Source organism: Tripterygium wilfordii, chromosome 9 (genome assembly GCF_013401445.1).
Source record: "Tripterygium wilfordii isolate XIE 37 chromosome 9, ASM1340144v1, whole genome shotgun sequence".
Taxonomy (NCBI): domain Eukaryota; kingdom Viridiplantae; phylum Streptophyta; class Magnoliopsida; order Celastrales; family Celastraceae; genus Tripterygium; species Tripterygium wilfordii.
In genome coordinates, this window is record NC_052240.1 from 12,347,857 (window position 1) to 12,360,479 (window position 12,623).

A 12,623-nucleotide genomic window follows, 5' to 3' on the forward strand; every position below is an offset into this window, starting at 1 on the left:
ATATATATTTCATATTATTCAAATAACAAGCATGCAAATCATGTGGCATATGTGTGTGTATATATATATTCGATGTATAGTGGTTGTCACTTTGTTAGCCTGACTTGCTATGAGCATCAGTTCATGTCTTAACCTAATAAGCTTTTACCTGTCTAACTAAAATAACAAATGGACAAGTGCCATATTCTGATTCTGGATTGAATTGGATTGGGTTTAAGACCAACAAGTAATGTCTTTTGACATGTGATTTTCATTTTGGAAATAACTAGGTTTTTTTTTTTTTATATTTAGTATGCTGTTTCAGTGAAGTTGGAAACAACAAGTATTAGTTTATGTGTTTGGTTGTTGATGTTGTTAAACATGATTAGATGAAAATGAAATGTTACCAAAAAAAAAAAAAAGATGAAAATGAAATGGTAGAATCTACATTCTTCATTTCAAATTGTAATTTCACATCGAATTGGCATAAATATGAAACTGAATAGTATATAAGTAAAGGCTTTGCTCATCTTCACAAGTAACGTGTTTCTATATCTAAGTACTTCAAAAACGACTTATGAGAACAAATTTGTGCGGACCTTTGACCTAGAGCGAATAATATAACTTTGACGTATTTGTGTTGGATTGTCTAACACAACTGTAACTTAATAATTTGATATTATAATAATGAATAAATGAAAGGGGTGTCTAAATTTGATATTATAAATACTACTTAATTTTACTCTCTCTTTTTTCTTTTTCTTTTTTCATTTGATAGTTAATTCAATGATTTATCCTCAAAGTGGAATTTGGAGTTTGGTAGGGTCCTAATAACTTTAATCCAAGGCCACCAATTTACCAAGGTAAAGATGAATCAAAAGAAATGAAATGAAAGCAAAGAAGAAGATGGTGGGGTTGGATTTACTCATCTTCACAAAACCCTAAACATAAGACAAAGTCATGACCTTCACCAAGAATGTGAAGATATGAAGAAAGCTAACCCTCTTTAACATCCAATTATACCAACTCCTTTATGATTAAAAGTTACATTTTCGTTATCTTTGTTTTAGATATGAAACCAATCATCATTCTCTTCTTTCTTTCCAAAGGAGAATTATTGTGTCTTTTTTTCTTCTTCCAACCAATTTAAAGAACCTTTCTATCAAACAAAAGGAAAACAATTTAAAGAACTTATCAGATATCATATGACCATCAAAAGTTAAAGCAGAAACACAATGGGACTTAAACTTTGATGGGCACCACCATTAATGGTGGATTTCTCTACTTTCTATGTTTTCCTCGTTTTGTTGAAGGTTTCCAATTATGGGCATGCAAAAGAAGCAATTATTGACCACCAATTAGTCCCTAAAAAGGGTCTGACAGCAGCTTCTGTTAACATATATATATAGATAGATAGTTTCAATTCTTAATTATCAACAATGCATTTTTTCTAGAGGAAAATGCTCGGTAATAACTACCCAGTTAAACATACTTATGTAAGAGCACTATTGGGATGGATGATCTCTTGTTGATGTGTATTGGGCAGAAAATTCTAATAACTTCTAACCCTAATCACTCATGCTTAAAAACAAAAAATAATAAAAATATTTCTTCCTTTCATGTTTTGTTTAGCCAAAAAGACATGAAAGAATGCAAAAATATTTGGACTGCCAAGTCGTAATCTTTATCCAAATGCACTAAACCCCTTTGGTTGAGGCAGCCCATTGGGCTATTAAGTGGGCTAAAGTAGAGTTGATAACGGCCCATTTTTGCCCAGCCCGGCCTAGCCCATAATCAGCTCATTCCTAATAAAAGGAAGAAAAAAAATATAGTTATCACTACATTGTCTTGTCTCCTTCAAGAATGGGCTTCTACTCTAGTCCGTGTTCTTTACTTTTTCTTTTGTAGCCAAAAGAGCTGCAAGAGCTTCAGTAATCAATGGATCTGCTCGTGCCATTAGAAGCAGTTTTTATTTTGACCTAAAAATAGTTTACAAGTGAAAAACTTGAACTAAATCAAAGGATTGTTCTGATTTTCTTCCATCCAAAACAGTTGAGAGCGAGTGAGATGGTATTAACTCTCCTTTCATTATCAAGATTTATAATCCCACACTGCTTGAGCATCTCTCACATAACAATGTCATTTCTGAGTTTAAGTACCGTCAGTAATGACCCAAAAAAAATAAAGTAAAAAATAAAGTCATATTGCGATGTATCAACGGTGAATCAATAAGCTAAAATCGGACAATATTATTGATATGAGTGGCTGATAATCATTAACCCTGCAATTATATAAATACAAAAGAGAAAATTTGTAGGCTAGGCTTGTCAATTCAGATTTATCTAGTTTGAAACAACAGGAGTGATAGGTTGTCCATTAGGAGCTCTGGATTAATAGAAGAAGTCACAAATAGAAATGGGTACATTACATAAACCTCAATAAGAACTTGGAACTTTCTTTTCCTGGTTTTCAAATTCTTTTGTTTCTGTTATTGTCTGCATTTTTCAGTACTCCAGAGGAGACTGATGATGTTGGATTGAAGGCCTTTCGTATCTTGAAGACATTCCAGGCAGTGTTAGCACAGTGACCCGCGGTCGCAAGCACATCCTCCGTCGCCTCCCCTGCATTTTCTCCAAACCTGCAATAAGCTCCGATTCCATGAGAATTCAAACACTTGTTATTTGATTGAACTAGAATTTTTGCTTTTGTATGAGTTTCTGAATTCATTACCTGTTACTGACCATTCTGGTTGTAGCACTGGATGTGGCAGAAAAGGCTTGTTTTTCAGCAGCTTCAGCGGCATCTACAATCCTATCTGCATTTTACCAACAAAAAAAGGATCATAAACCCTAATCTTCTTTAGTTCTTTGACAGCTTTTTCACACATGTATGTATACTTACTGACAGCATCAAGAGAAGCCAAGAGGACCTCCCCTGGCACCATGGTCAGAAATGCCTTCCCTGCTTGGGATTTAATCACAGGAGTTATCACAGATCCAGTAACAACACCAACACCATTAAGCATAGTTTTGCTAAGCTTTTCTGTCATCTTTGACAGTTTCTTCACACTACACATAAAAAAGAAGAAGCAAACATCATTCCCTTTCAAAATTTACAAGAAAATAATGTCTGTTCAAAATAGCTTTTCATCATCGGATACCTACCGATTCAAGGTTTTGTTGATTCCCGTCTTCTTCCTCCCGGTCCCATTGCTTTTGGCACTGTTACTAACTCCAGCTTGTACACCATTTTTCTGCTCTTCAGCACCAGTTAAAATCATTTCCCCTCCTTTATGGACCTGTATGCATTCAAAGCTACATTTTCAACATCTAAATTGATTGGTAAGTTTGATTGCATATATAATTCACATAGAATATGTTACTGAATGTCAAAAGTAATTTGACATTTTTTAATGACAAGAAAGCAATGAAGCCAATGTGTTTGTTGTCTGAAACAGACCTGGTTGGCATAAGCATTGCTGCATTTGAACATCCCCTTGACAATATGACCAGAACCTCCAGCAATTGCTTTAGCGAGAAAATTGTTATAATCTTCAATCTTTGGAGCAAAATCTCTCCAATCAACGTATTCTCTGCTTCTAATCGACACCGGACCGGTAAAGCATGAGTGTTCAATCAGAAACAAATCCAGAGAGCCTAAACTGCTAACATATTGTTCTGGGAATGTAACTCCATAGCTTAATGGATCGCCATCATTCATTGGCAGTGAGAACAAGTAGTGTAGAGAATCAAGCTTCACTACCGGCTCGTCTTTCGTCAACGGCCACTGAAGATCATTTCCAACTCTTATGATGGTAGCAAGACAAACACTTTCTTCCATTATTTTCATAACCATGAACTCGCCCTTTGCGAGCTCCAGAGCTTCTCCTTCGTCCATCAGATGGACTGTGCATCCTGGAATCTGCAGTAGAACTTCTTGTTTGAGGTTTGTGGATTCTGGGTTTTGTTGTTTTGATGGGATTACAACTTCTGATGCTGAGTACTTCATGGGTGAGGCAGTTTTTGATCTCTTACCAGAAGAACTGAAACATCCCATTTTTGTTTGTTTTGTTGTTTTGTCCTGTTGGAAGAGAACTAATTCTTTAGCAATGGAGAGGAATAAAGTCGATGAGAAGGAGACAGGTAAGATGAGGGTTGTGGTGTGATTGATTCTTTGTTTATCTTGAACAGAACAGAATTGAGAGCATCCACAGTGATGCACCAAATATCCAGCACTTCAAAATCATTCTCTCTCTTCTCATCTATCCTACGTGGTACAATTTAATTGGATGAGTGAATACCACAATATACATTATTCATCAACACTCCATACATTCCAACAATTCATAATCACTTTCTCTATTTTCTCTCTCTTCCTTTTTATCATCTCTCTCTTCTTTTTCATATCTCTCTCTTCTTTTCATCTTCTCTTTCTTCCTTTTTATCATCTCTCTTCCTTTTCATCACCTCTCTATTTACTATTCATCACCTCTCTCTTCACTATTCATCAACTATATACATACTCCAACTCTCAAGTATCCTTTTTCCACAACTAAATTTTCAAGTGTAATTTTTCACCCATTGTGTGTATGTAGCACTATATTTATCAAAAAAGTAACATTTCAAGTACTTGAAATACACTCCATTATACCCATTGTGAATATCTAGCACTTAACTTATCAAGAAAATATCATCTCAAGTACTTCAAATTCTTACCATTGTGGATGCTCTGATTCTGATGTGAAAGCAAAAGAATTAGAGAGACTGAGAGTTGAAAAAAAAGGAATCGGTAGAACCCCACAGTACCTTTCGGCGGGGGGGAAAAACAAGAAGTTTTTTGTTACAAAGAATGGAACATTTTAGATACTTGCTCAAAAAAAAAAACACTCAATGTATGTGTTAAATTTGACTTTTGAGAGGGGTATTTATGAAACTATACGAAAGTTTATGTGGCTTATTTGCAAATTTCTCAAAAAATAAGGGCTAAACAATAAATCCGGCCGATTACCATTTTACCCAAAACGGTAGGCGGTAGCATACTAGCGTGCCCTGATCCTGGGCTAATAGGTTATAGGCCCGAAAGCCGCAGCCCGCCCAGCCCTATTTTTTACGGGGTTGGGCAAAATTATGGTCGTAAGTTCAAGACTTCAAGCCCGAAATGTATTCGGGCCGAGACTAGAGCCTTAATGTTAGGCCCGGTTTGGCCCAATCAGTTGGGCTCAATTTTTTTTACTGGATTATAGGCCCATCCAGGCCCAGTGTTGCTCAGCTCTGACGGTCTGAGCAGAAGTGACAACGTGACGTAACTTTTGTCACACTAGCAAGAACCCAGACGGTGTACGTTTCACCTCCACGGCTGGTGATTCGAAAGGAGTTTGGGCCGGCCATCCATCGACGATAATTTGATACAGGTATATATATTTGCTACTTCATTTGATGACTCTCCTTTGATCAACACCCCCTTTAATCAATCTCGTGCTCTGAAATTGCTGGCCGAGCGTTGTTTTTGGTTTTTTTGGGTTCATGAAGCCCATATTCTGCATTGATGGCCTAGTCTTCTGCGGCACTATCACGTTGTATTCTCCGTTTCCCTTTTTTTGTGTTTTGTTTTTGATGGGTTAGTCTTTTTAAGCAGTATAGGCAGCCAAATCTTCAGAGATGATGATAGTTGCGGTGGCTCTGATTTTGGGTGTCTTATTTGGAGGATTCATTCTGATACCGCGAGGCAGTAAATCTGGTACCCTTCACTCTATTTGCCATTCTGGTTGGCCGGAATTTCGTATTACAGTTGAAGCAAACACATTGCATGTATTGAAGTGGTTGTATGCACTATTTTGATTAGTGAAAGTGTATTTCTTGCAGGTCAGACCGAAGTTTGTTCAAATGCTAGCGATAATAAGGTAATTAATGCTATGAACTTAATTATTTGGAGCTCCCTGAATTACTTGTTTGCATTCATTTACTGGGAGTTTTTTTTTTTTCGGCTTTTGATATGTATGGCTTCTGTAGTTCTGTTTATTTAGTTATTTCTATCATCTGATTAGTAATAGACAAGCAATTTTAATGCGATCAAGTGTTCTGAACATACAACATAGGTATGTTACTTTAAGATTTAGCTAGGGAGAAAGGGGCTTTAGTTAATGACAGGCCTAAGAATGATGAGTAATGGGGTGGTGTCTTTGGGATGGACTTTCAGTAGAAATGCAATGAATTAGGCGTTGAGCTATTCTCAAATTCCATTTCGACTATTGACAGTGGTGTTAAGAGAAATAGCGAAATGTTGAGAGATGCCAAAAGGGGTGGAGTTTAGTGTTCTCATTTGGACAAATTTTCAATCAAGAGAGTCATGTGATTATATGTAGAGTACTATATTTTACTTTGGCAATGCAGAAGGGGGAAGGCAGAACGGGCGTTGTGGCTGTAATTCAAATTTTGTAATCCCCTTCAATGTGTCTTTGTAGGATCTAATAGACTGGGATAGTTCTCTTATGACTCTTGAATTCATTCCTCAGGAGTTACGCCATGGTAGTAGAGCTTCACAGCTTCTTTCATTTGTTCAAAGTATTAGACCTTGCTCAGCATGTGATAACTTTTTTAATCCAAGCAGAGCATATTTGTTAACTCTCAGTTTTTTCAACATCTTTTTGGCATCAGGCATCCAAAATCTATAGTAAAGCTGATGTCTCTTTGCATAATAAGAGAACTGATTGTTGGATCATTATCAAGGACAAGGTGCCTTTTGAATTGTGTTTTGGTTTTATTGTTTTCGCATCTCTGTTGCTATTTTCTTTCTTACTTCTATTTTTTTTCTCTCCTTGAATATCTTTAGGTATATGATGTTACATCATACGTAGAGGAACATCCAGGTGGTGATGCCATCCTAACACATGCTGGGGATGATTCAACTGAAGGGTTCTTTGGGTATTCATTTCTTATCTCCAATCTCTCTTTTTCACAGCCCATTCTGCGCCAATTTCCTCCTTACCTTTCTAATGTTTGCATAATCGTGAAACACTCAGTGAACTATACTCTAATAATGCATTAACGCAAATACTTAACAATAGGAGTCAGTTGATGAAGGTCTTGGGAGGTGTTTATTCAAGCATTTTCACTCTTATTTTTAGCTGGAAGACACCAATCGAGGGATTGCCATAAAAGAAAGGAGCATTCTCTCCGATATCATTAACAGTCGACAAATTAAATCCTTTCTTTGGGATACCAATCTCTCTTCTTTTGAGCATCAAATGCCTTCATACCTTTCTGCAAAGGTTTTTATTTTATTTTTTTTGTATGGCAGTTCATAGTAAGAGCTAAGTTGCAGCAATTCTTACCAATAGTTCTAATTGGGAACTCTTATTAATACCTTTCTGCCATTTTACCTAACTGTGTAATAGATTATTTTGTGAAGTAGGGTTCATTCTACTCTATGACGGAGAAATCACTCAGCTTTCTGCTAACATTTTTGTTCCATTTGGCAGACCGCAGCATGCTACCCGAGTCTTTGACATGATCGATGATTTTTACATTGGAAATCTGGAGCAGTAATTTCACGGCCATTGTTTTGTAAAATAAATGAGATATTGTACATTAATAATCTAGTTTTTCTTTATTGCCTCTCATTGATGCAATCATTGCTTCTATAGGTCATGAACATGTTTTATGTTCAGTTTCTTTCTTGGATTAATTCGATGCTGAAATTTTTCTTCACCTACTGTCCCTGAGAGATTGTTTCCTCTCATGTTTAGGCTCTCTGTTTGTTGCCATTTAATATAATGCAAGTTAAAAGGACTTTGACCAGAAGTTATTCTTGTTTGGAAAGAGTAATTGCCTATACCTAACAAATAAACCAAGTTACCAAAAACTTTCATCGATTGAAATATTATGAAACCCACCATAGGAGTCTAATTTCTCTCCACCTGCATTGAAATCATAACCACCTAGAAAATAAAATTATGATACAGGAACATGTAGCTGCCTTCATTTGGGCCTTCACAAGGATTGATCTGGGTGAAAGGAAAACAATTGCTGCAAGTATGGATAGGAGAAATGTTCTACTCATAAATTTCAACACAGAGGTTACCGAACAACTTACCTCAAAAAAAAAACTGTGAACCCATCCCCATATGGTGGTTTGGAAAAGGTAAATGAGAACATAATTAGCATAAATGAATTGATCCTGAAATCGCATTCCAACTTGTTGACTGGTTTAGCCTACCCACTGCTATTGTAGTCTTGATTGTTGCCAATGAAGTGGTGAAGAAGCACACCTGCAGCAACGCTCACGTTCAAGCTCTCCACAGCCATGAAGGCTCGGAACTCTTCACCTGTGCATCCAATGCTTTCTTCAGCAGGTTCTATATCATCATCTTCTCCTACAGTTACATTAACAGGAATGTTTCCAGGGATCCTAATCAACTGAGTACATGATCTCTCCACCAAGGGCCTCAATCCAGTGCCCTCGCTACCCAAAACAAGTATTGTTGGTGTGCCAGGAGCAATCTCATTCAAAGGAGCAGCTTTCGAAGAAACTGAGCCTCCAAGAACTCGCCAACCATTCTCAGCTGATGATGCCAAGAATTGCATCATATTCTTACAATACCTAAGCTCCATCAACTCTAGTGAACCTGCACTTGCCTTGCTCACAACACCACTTAATGGCGCTGAATTTTTCGCACATAGCACCACTCCAGAAGCTCCAAAGAAGTAAGCAGATCTAATTATTGCCCCCAAATTCTGAGGATCTGTAACCTCATCCAAGGCCACCCAAAGAGCACTCCTATCTTCCTCTGCTAAAATGGGCTCCAATTCCTTTATTTTCACCAGCTCCAAGGGAGAAGCATCTAAAATCAGTCCCTGGTGGGGGCGGTTATTAACAACCATATTGAGATCATGCTTTGGGGCTTCCTTTATACTTATCCCATTTTTTTCAGCAATTCGCAACACCTTCTCAAATCCTTTCTTGTCCTTCTTCTTTCTACTGTTACTACTCAACTCCAATCCTTCTTGAACATACAATGCATAAAACTCTCTTCTTCCAGCAGACAATGCTGCCAAAACAGGACCTACTCCATATACTCCTTCACCAACTATTTTTGGTACGGTCGACTCAGTGGCCTCTTTCCATGTCTTTCTACCCCAATTTTCCTGCTTATTCCACCTTTGAACTTCAGGCCTCTCAGACACAGTCTTGACTCCCACCGTTCCTCTGAAACTGCTCTTAATTTTATACCATCTGGGATCATCGACAACCTCCTCTTCTTCTTGTGCTTCTTCTTCAACACTTTCATCTCTGTCAACAAAAGCACTCCTCCTACTTATCATTGTACCTGCTATTCTATTTCTATTGTCTTCCTTTACTGCTGTGTGAGTACTGTCTTTCCTTGCAGCAACTTTTACCTCTTTCCAAGAAGAATGAACATTTCTGACTACTTTGACTTTCTCTAGCCTGTTTTCAGGTTCCTTCTGATTAGAGCTGCCAGACATACGTAACATTTCTGCTGATTCCTCCCAAGAAGAACGAGCAGGCTTTGCCGATGCCACTTTCTCTAACCCTTTTCTAGCCTTAGCTTTGCTAGATGCTAACCAAGGAAGTGTATTCTCAGCTCCAACAGTGCTACTCCTTTCACCAACTCCCCGAAAACTACAATAACTTCTAACTCCTGATAAAGAACAGCTTTCCCTATTGCTGCTCTTCAGCTTAAACACACTTGACATCCTCCTGGTCCTCACAATATTATCTAGTTCAACATTTGTATTACGAAATCCACTGGAAATCTTTGTGGGTCTAAATTTGTTGACAAACTTACAGTTCTTGTAACGCAATTCATGTGGGGCAGTAGTTAAGTGGACGGACATAGGGTTTAACAGGGGTTTATGCTGGAACCCAATTCGCAAACACCTCGACTCTTCGGCATGAAACTGTATTAAGTATCTGGGTTGTGAAGAACTCCTGATTGCCGTGGCAAACGCTTGGGTCTTTGCGAGATTACAATACATTGTGGGGATTCGATAAAAAATACTACTAAATCAAATATTAAACTCAGGAGATCATTCAGACAGTATCTTCGACAAAGAAGAATGGTACCTGGATTGAAAGTAAAGGGCTTTTTGATCAATCGAGCAAGTCAAGACTCGAGTTTTCTTCTTCGCTCTTCTGCTTTCTAATCGTCGCCAGACGGCCAGAGTACCCCAAGTTATGAGGGATTGAGGGAGCAGAAATGGTAGTAGAACGCTGTCGTTTAAGTCTTGATTATCCGGGTCCAGATGCAACTGCGAGTTCGTGTAGGCTATTTCTTAAGCGGGTCCGGATACGAGTCATGGATGCGGATCCAATAAGATCCGTTAACATACTAGTTTAAGTTGTCAAACAATCGGACAACATTGGGAAGTGACCGCCGATGTTGTTGTCGCTGACTCTCTCTTCGTTCTATCATCACTCCCGCTGTTCTTCTTCTTCTTCTATCTGCACCGCCTTTTCTCTTCTCCGCCTCTCTCTCCTTCGCCGCACCATGGCAACATCGGCCACCGAGCCCGCAAGCCCATCAAATACTCGTGTGGGCTGGATCGGCACAGGAGTCATGGGCCGCTCTATGTGCGGCCATCTCATCAAGGCCGGATACACTGTCACTGTCTTTAATCGTACTCTCTCCAAGGCCTATCCTCTCGTCAATCTAGGGGCCAAACTCGCCGACTCTCCTCACGCCGTTGCCTCCCAATCGGACGTCATTTTCTCTATCGTCGGCTTCCCCTCCGACGTCCGATCGGTTCTGGTCGATCCCACATATGGCGCCCTCTCTGCCCTCCGCCCCGGAGGCGTCCTTGTCGACATGACAACTTCGGACCCTTCCCTCGCCGTCGAGATCGCCGCGGCTGCCTCCGCCAAGGGCTGCTCTGCGATTGACGCCCCTGTCTCTGGCGGCGATCGGGGTGCCCAGAACGGGACTTTGGCTATTTTCACCGGCGGCGATGAGGAGGTTGTTCACCGTCTAAATCCCCTATTTGCCCTCATGGGGAAGGTAAATTACATGGGCGGCCCAGGCAAGGGTCAATATGCAAAGCTAGCTAATCAAATCACCATAGCATCTACCATGGTTGGCTTAGTAGAGGGAATTGTGTATGCTTTCAAGGCTGGGCTAGATGTGGGTTTGTATCTGGATGCGATATCTACTGGTGCTGCTGGTTCGAAATCGCTAGATTTGTATGGGAGTAGGATAATGAGGAGGGATTTTGACCCGGGGTTCTTCGTCAATCATTTTGTGAAGGATTTGGGGATTTGTTTGAAGGAATGTCAAAGCATGGGGCTTGCTTTGCCAGGCTTGGCACTTGCGCAACAGCTTTATGTTTCACTTAAGGCTCATGGGGAGGGGAATTTGGGTACACAAGCTCTGATTTTAGCTCTGGAGAGGCTTAACAATGTTTCCCTTGGAGTGCTGTCTACTTCAACTTAGACTGGTAATCGTGTGTTTTATATGGAACATTGAAGATTGTATTCTTGTGTGTGGACATATGGATGATCCGGTTGTATATTAAACATAATGCTCTTGGTCTTTCTGTTCTTTTGCCTTTCAGATTTGGTAATGGTTCCTGCAACGTTCTTGCTTCTAGATATTCTGTGGGGGTGAAACTTGGTTTTATGTATGTGTGTTTTACTGGTTTTTGTATGATGCATAAATGAGTCATGTTTTACTAGTTTGTTGTTTAAATATGCACGTTCATGTCTTGTTGTCTTGCTGCTGACCTGCTAGAGGAGATGTCAAGCTGTTTCGGTCATCTCATTAGATCAGTATGTGCTGCTCGCCAACTATAGAATTGCAAATTGTTATGGGGATATAACTAAAGCTGACTATCCAGGAGATTGGAACACAAGAGACCTAACTGCCTAAGTATACACTTGGACGATATGAAATTTCTGTGACTTTGGTGTGTCTAGGCATGTTTGTGCATTGTTCATTAGAGTCTAGATGACAGGAGTAGAAAATCCCTCTTCCTTCCAAAGGCCTGTTGTTATAACATGAAAATGAATTGTCAATGATATGATAATTCCATGTAAACGTAGCTCTGTCATCTGTGCTAGTAGCTTCATGGTATGCATGCTAGTGCCTTTAGAATATGATTGAGATTCTGAGTTAGATACAACATTATGTATTTAATGGTATGTGCTTCGAGCCTTCAATAGGATATCAAATGTTAGCATAGAAAGGAAGGGCAGTGGAAAAGCTGTCATCGATTTGGGCTTAAAGAGTAATATTGTCAATCTTATATTCTGATCTTCTCTGCAAGTATTTGGCTCCTTTCATTCCTCCAGGCAAGGATTAGAGTCGTTCCTTTTATGTATCATACAATGACTTAAAGCACCTGAACATTTGATATCCTAATGAGTAATGACATCTGTTTCAGTTCTAGTTTACTTGCTCTGGTCTGCTGTGAATTATGGTTAGAAACTACTATTTTCTTTGTAAGCTCTTCAATTGATTTCCATTCAAGTCTTGTGAATTCATTTCCTGTTGAAATCATCTGATATTTTCTGTTACTCCCAGGAAAGTTTTGAGTAGCATGAAAAACATCTGGAATTTAATGATGGTATATTGTTTCTGCATAATCAAATGTCCTCTCTTCCTCTGATCGATTATAGATAGAATTTATTAA

General features: G+C 38.9%; 4 protein-coding genes across 5 annotated transcripts; 2 read left to right on the plus strand and 2 right to left on the minus strand.

Moving 5' to 3' along the window:
- Positions 1 to 2,208: 2,208 nt before the first annotated feature.
- LOC120004967 (senescence/dehydration-associated protein At4g35985, chloroplastic-like) lies at positions 2,209 to 4,175 on the minus strand. Its single transcript, XM_038854358.1, has 5 exons — positions 3,439 to 4,175; positions 3,144 to 3,277; positions 2,881 to 3,047; positions 2,710 to 2,794; positions 2,209 to 2,617 (listed from the first exon to the last, which is right to left on the minus strand). The coding sequence occupies exons 1-5, from the start codon at positions 4,033 to 4,035 to the stop codon at positions 2,449 to 2,451; spliced, it is 1,152 nt and encodes a 383-aa protein (XP_038710286.1). The 5' UTR covers positions 4,036 to 4,175; the 3' UTR covers positions 2,209 to 2,448.
- Positions 4,176 to 5,251: 1,076 nt separating this feature from the next.
- On the plus strand, positions 5,252 to 7,685 carry LOC120006375 (cytochrome B5-like protein). Of its 2 annotated transcripts, none has more exons than XM_038856395.1 (6): positions 5,252 to 5,389; positions 5,614 to 5,715; positions 5,841 to 5,878; positions 6,633 to 6,710; positions 6,808 to 6,899; positions 7,457 to 7,685. In XM_038856395.1, exons 2-6 carry the CDS (start codon positions 5,637 to 5,639, stop codon positions 7,521 to 7,523), a joined length of 354 nt encoding a protein of 117 aa, XP_038712323.1. In that variant the 5' UTR covers positions 5,252 to 5,389; positions 5,614 to 5,636; the 3' UTR covers positions 7,524 to 7,685. The 2 variants fall into 2 exon arrangements, with proteins under 2 accessions (XP_038712323.1, XP_038712324.1); XM_038856396.1 differs by having other exon boundaries at positions 5,269 to 5,389; positions 5,619 to 5,715.
- A 249-nt stretch (positions 7,686 to 7,934) lies between these two features.
- On the minus strand, positions 7,935 to 10,195 carry LOC120005879 (rRNA methyltransferase 1, mitochondrial-like). The gene has a single exon (XM_038855749.1). The coding sequence runs from the start codon at positions 9,972 to 9,974 to the stop codon at positions 8,190 to 8,192; it is 1,785 nt and encodes a 594-aa protein (XP_038711677.1). The 5' UTR covers positions 9,975 to 10,195; the 3' UTR covers positions 7,935 to 8,189.
- Positions 10,196 to 10,345: 150 nt separating this feature from the next.
- On the plus strand, positions 10,346 to 11,666 carry LOC120005881 (probable 3-hydroxyisobutyrate dehydrogenase-like 1, mitochondrial). Its single transcript, XM_038855752.1, has one exon. It carries the CDS (start codon positions 10,376 to 10,378, stop codon positions 11,423 to 11,425), a length of 1,050 nt encoding a protein of 349 aa, XP_038711680.1. The 5' UTR covers positions 10,346 to 10,375; the 3' UTR covers positions 11,426 to 11,666.
- The last annotated feature ends 957 nt before the right edge of the window (positions 11,667 to 12,623 follow it).

Coding starts and splice junctions, on each gene's coding strand:
- LOC120004967 (XM_038854358.1), bottom strand. CDS start 4,035: ATGGGATGTTTCAGTTCTTCTGGTAAGAGATCAAAAACTGCCTCACCC. Junction 3,048..3,143: donor ATCAACAAAACCTTGAATCG/GTAGGTATCCGA, acceptor TTTTATGTGTAG/TGTGAAGAAACTGTCAAAGA. Junction 2,618..2,709: donor ACCAGAATGGTCAGTAACAG/GTAATGAATTCA, acceptor AGCTTATTGCAG/GTTTGGAGAAAATGCAGGGG.
- LOC120006375 (XM_038856395.1), top strand. CDS start 5,637: ATGATGATAGTTGCGGTGGCTCTGATTTTGGGTGTCTTATTTGGAGGA. Junction 5,716..5,840: donor ACCGCGAGGCAGTAAATCTG/GTACCCTTCACT, acceptor TATTTCTTGCAG/GTCAGACCGAAGTTTGTTCA. Junction 6,711..6,807: donor GGATCATTATCAAGGACAAG/GTGCCTTTTGAA, acceptor GAATATCTTTAG/GTATATGATGTTACATCATA.
- LOC120005879 (XM_038855749.1), bottom strand. CDS start 9,974: ATGTATTGTAATCTCGCAAAGACCCAAGCGTTTGCCACGGCAATCAGG.
- LOC120005881 (XM_038855752.1), top strand. CDS start 10,376: ATGTTGTTGTCGCTGACTCTCTCTTCGTTCTATCATCACTCCCGCTGT.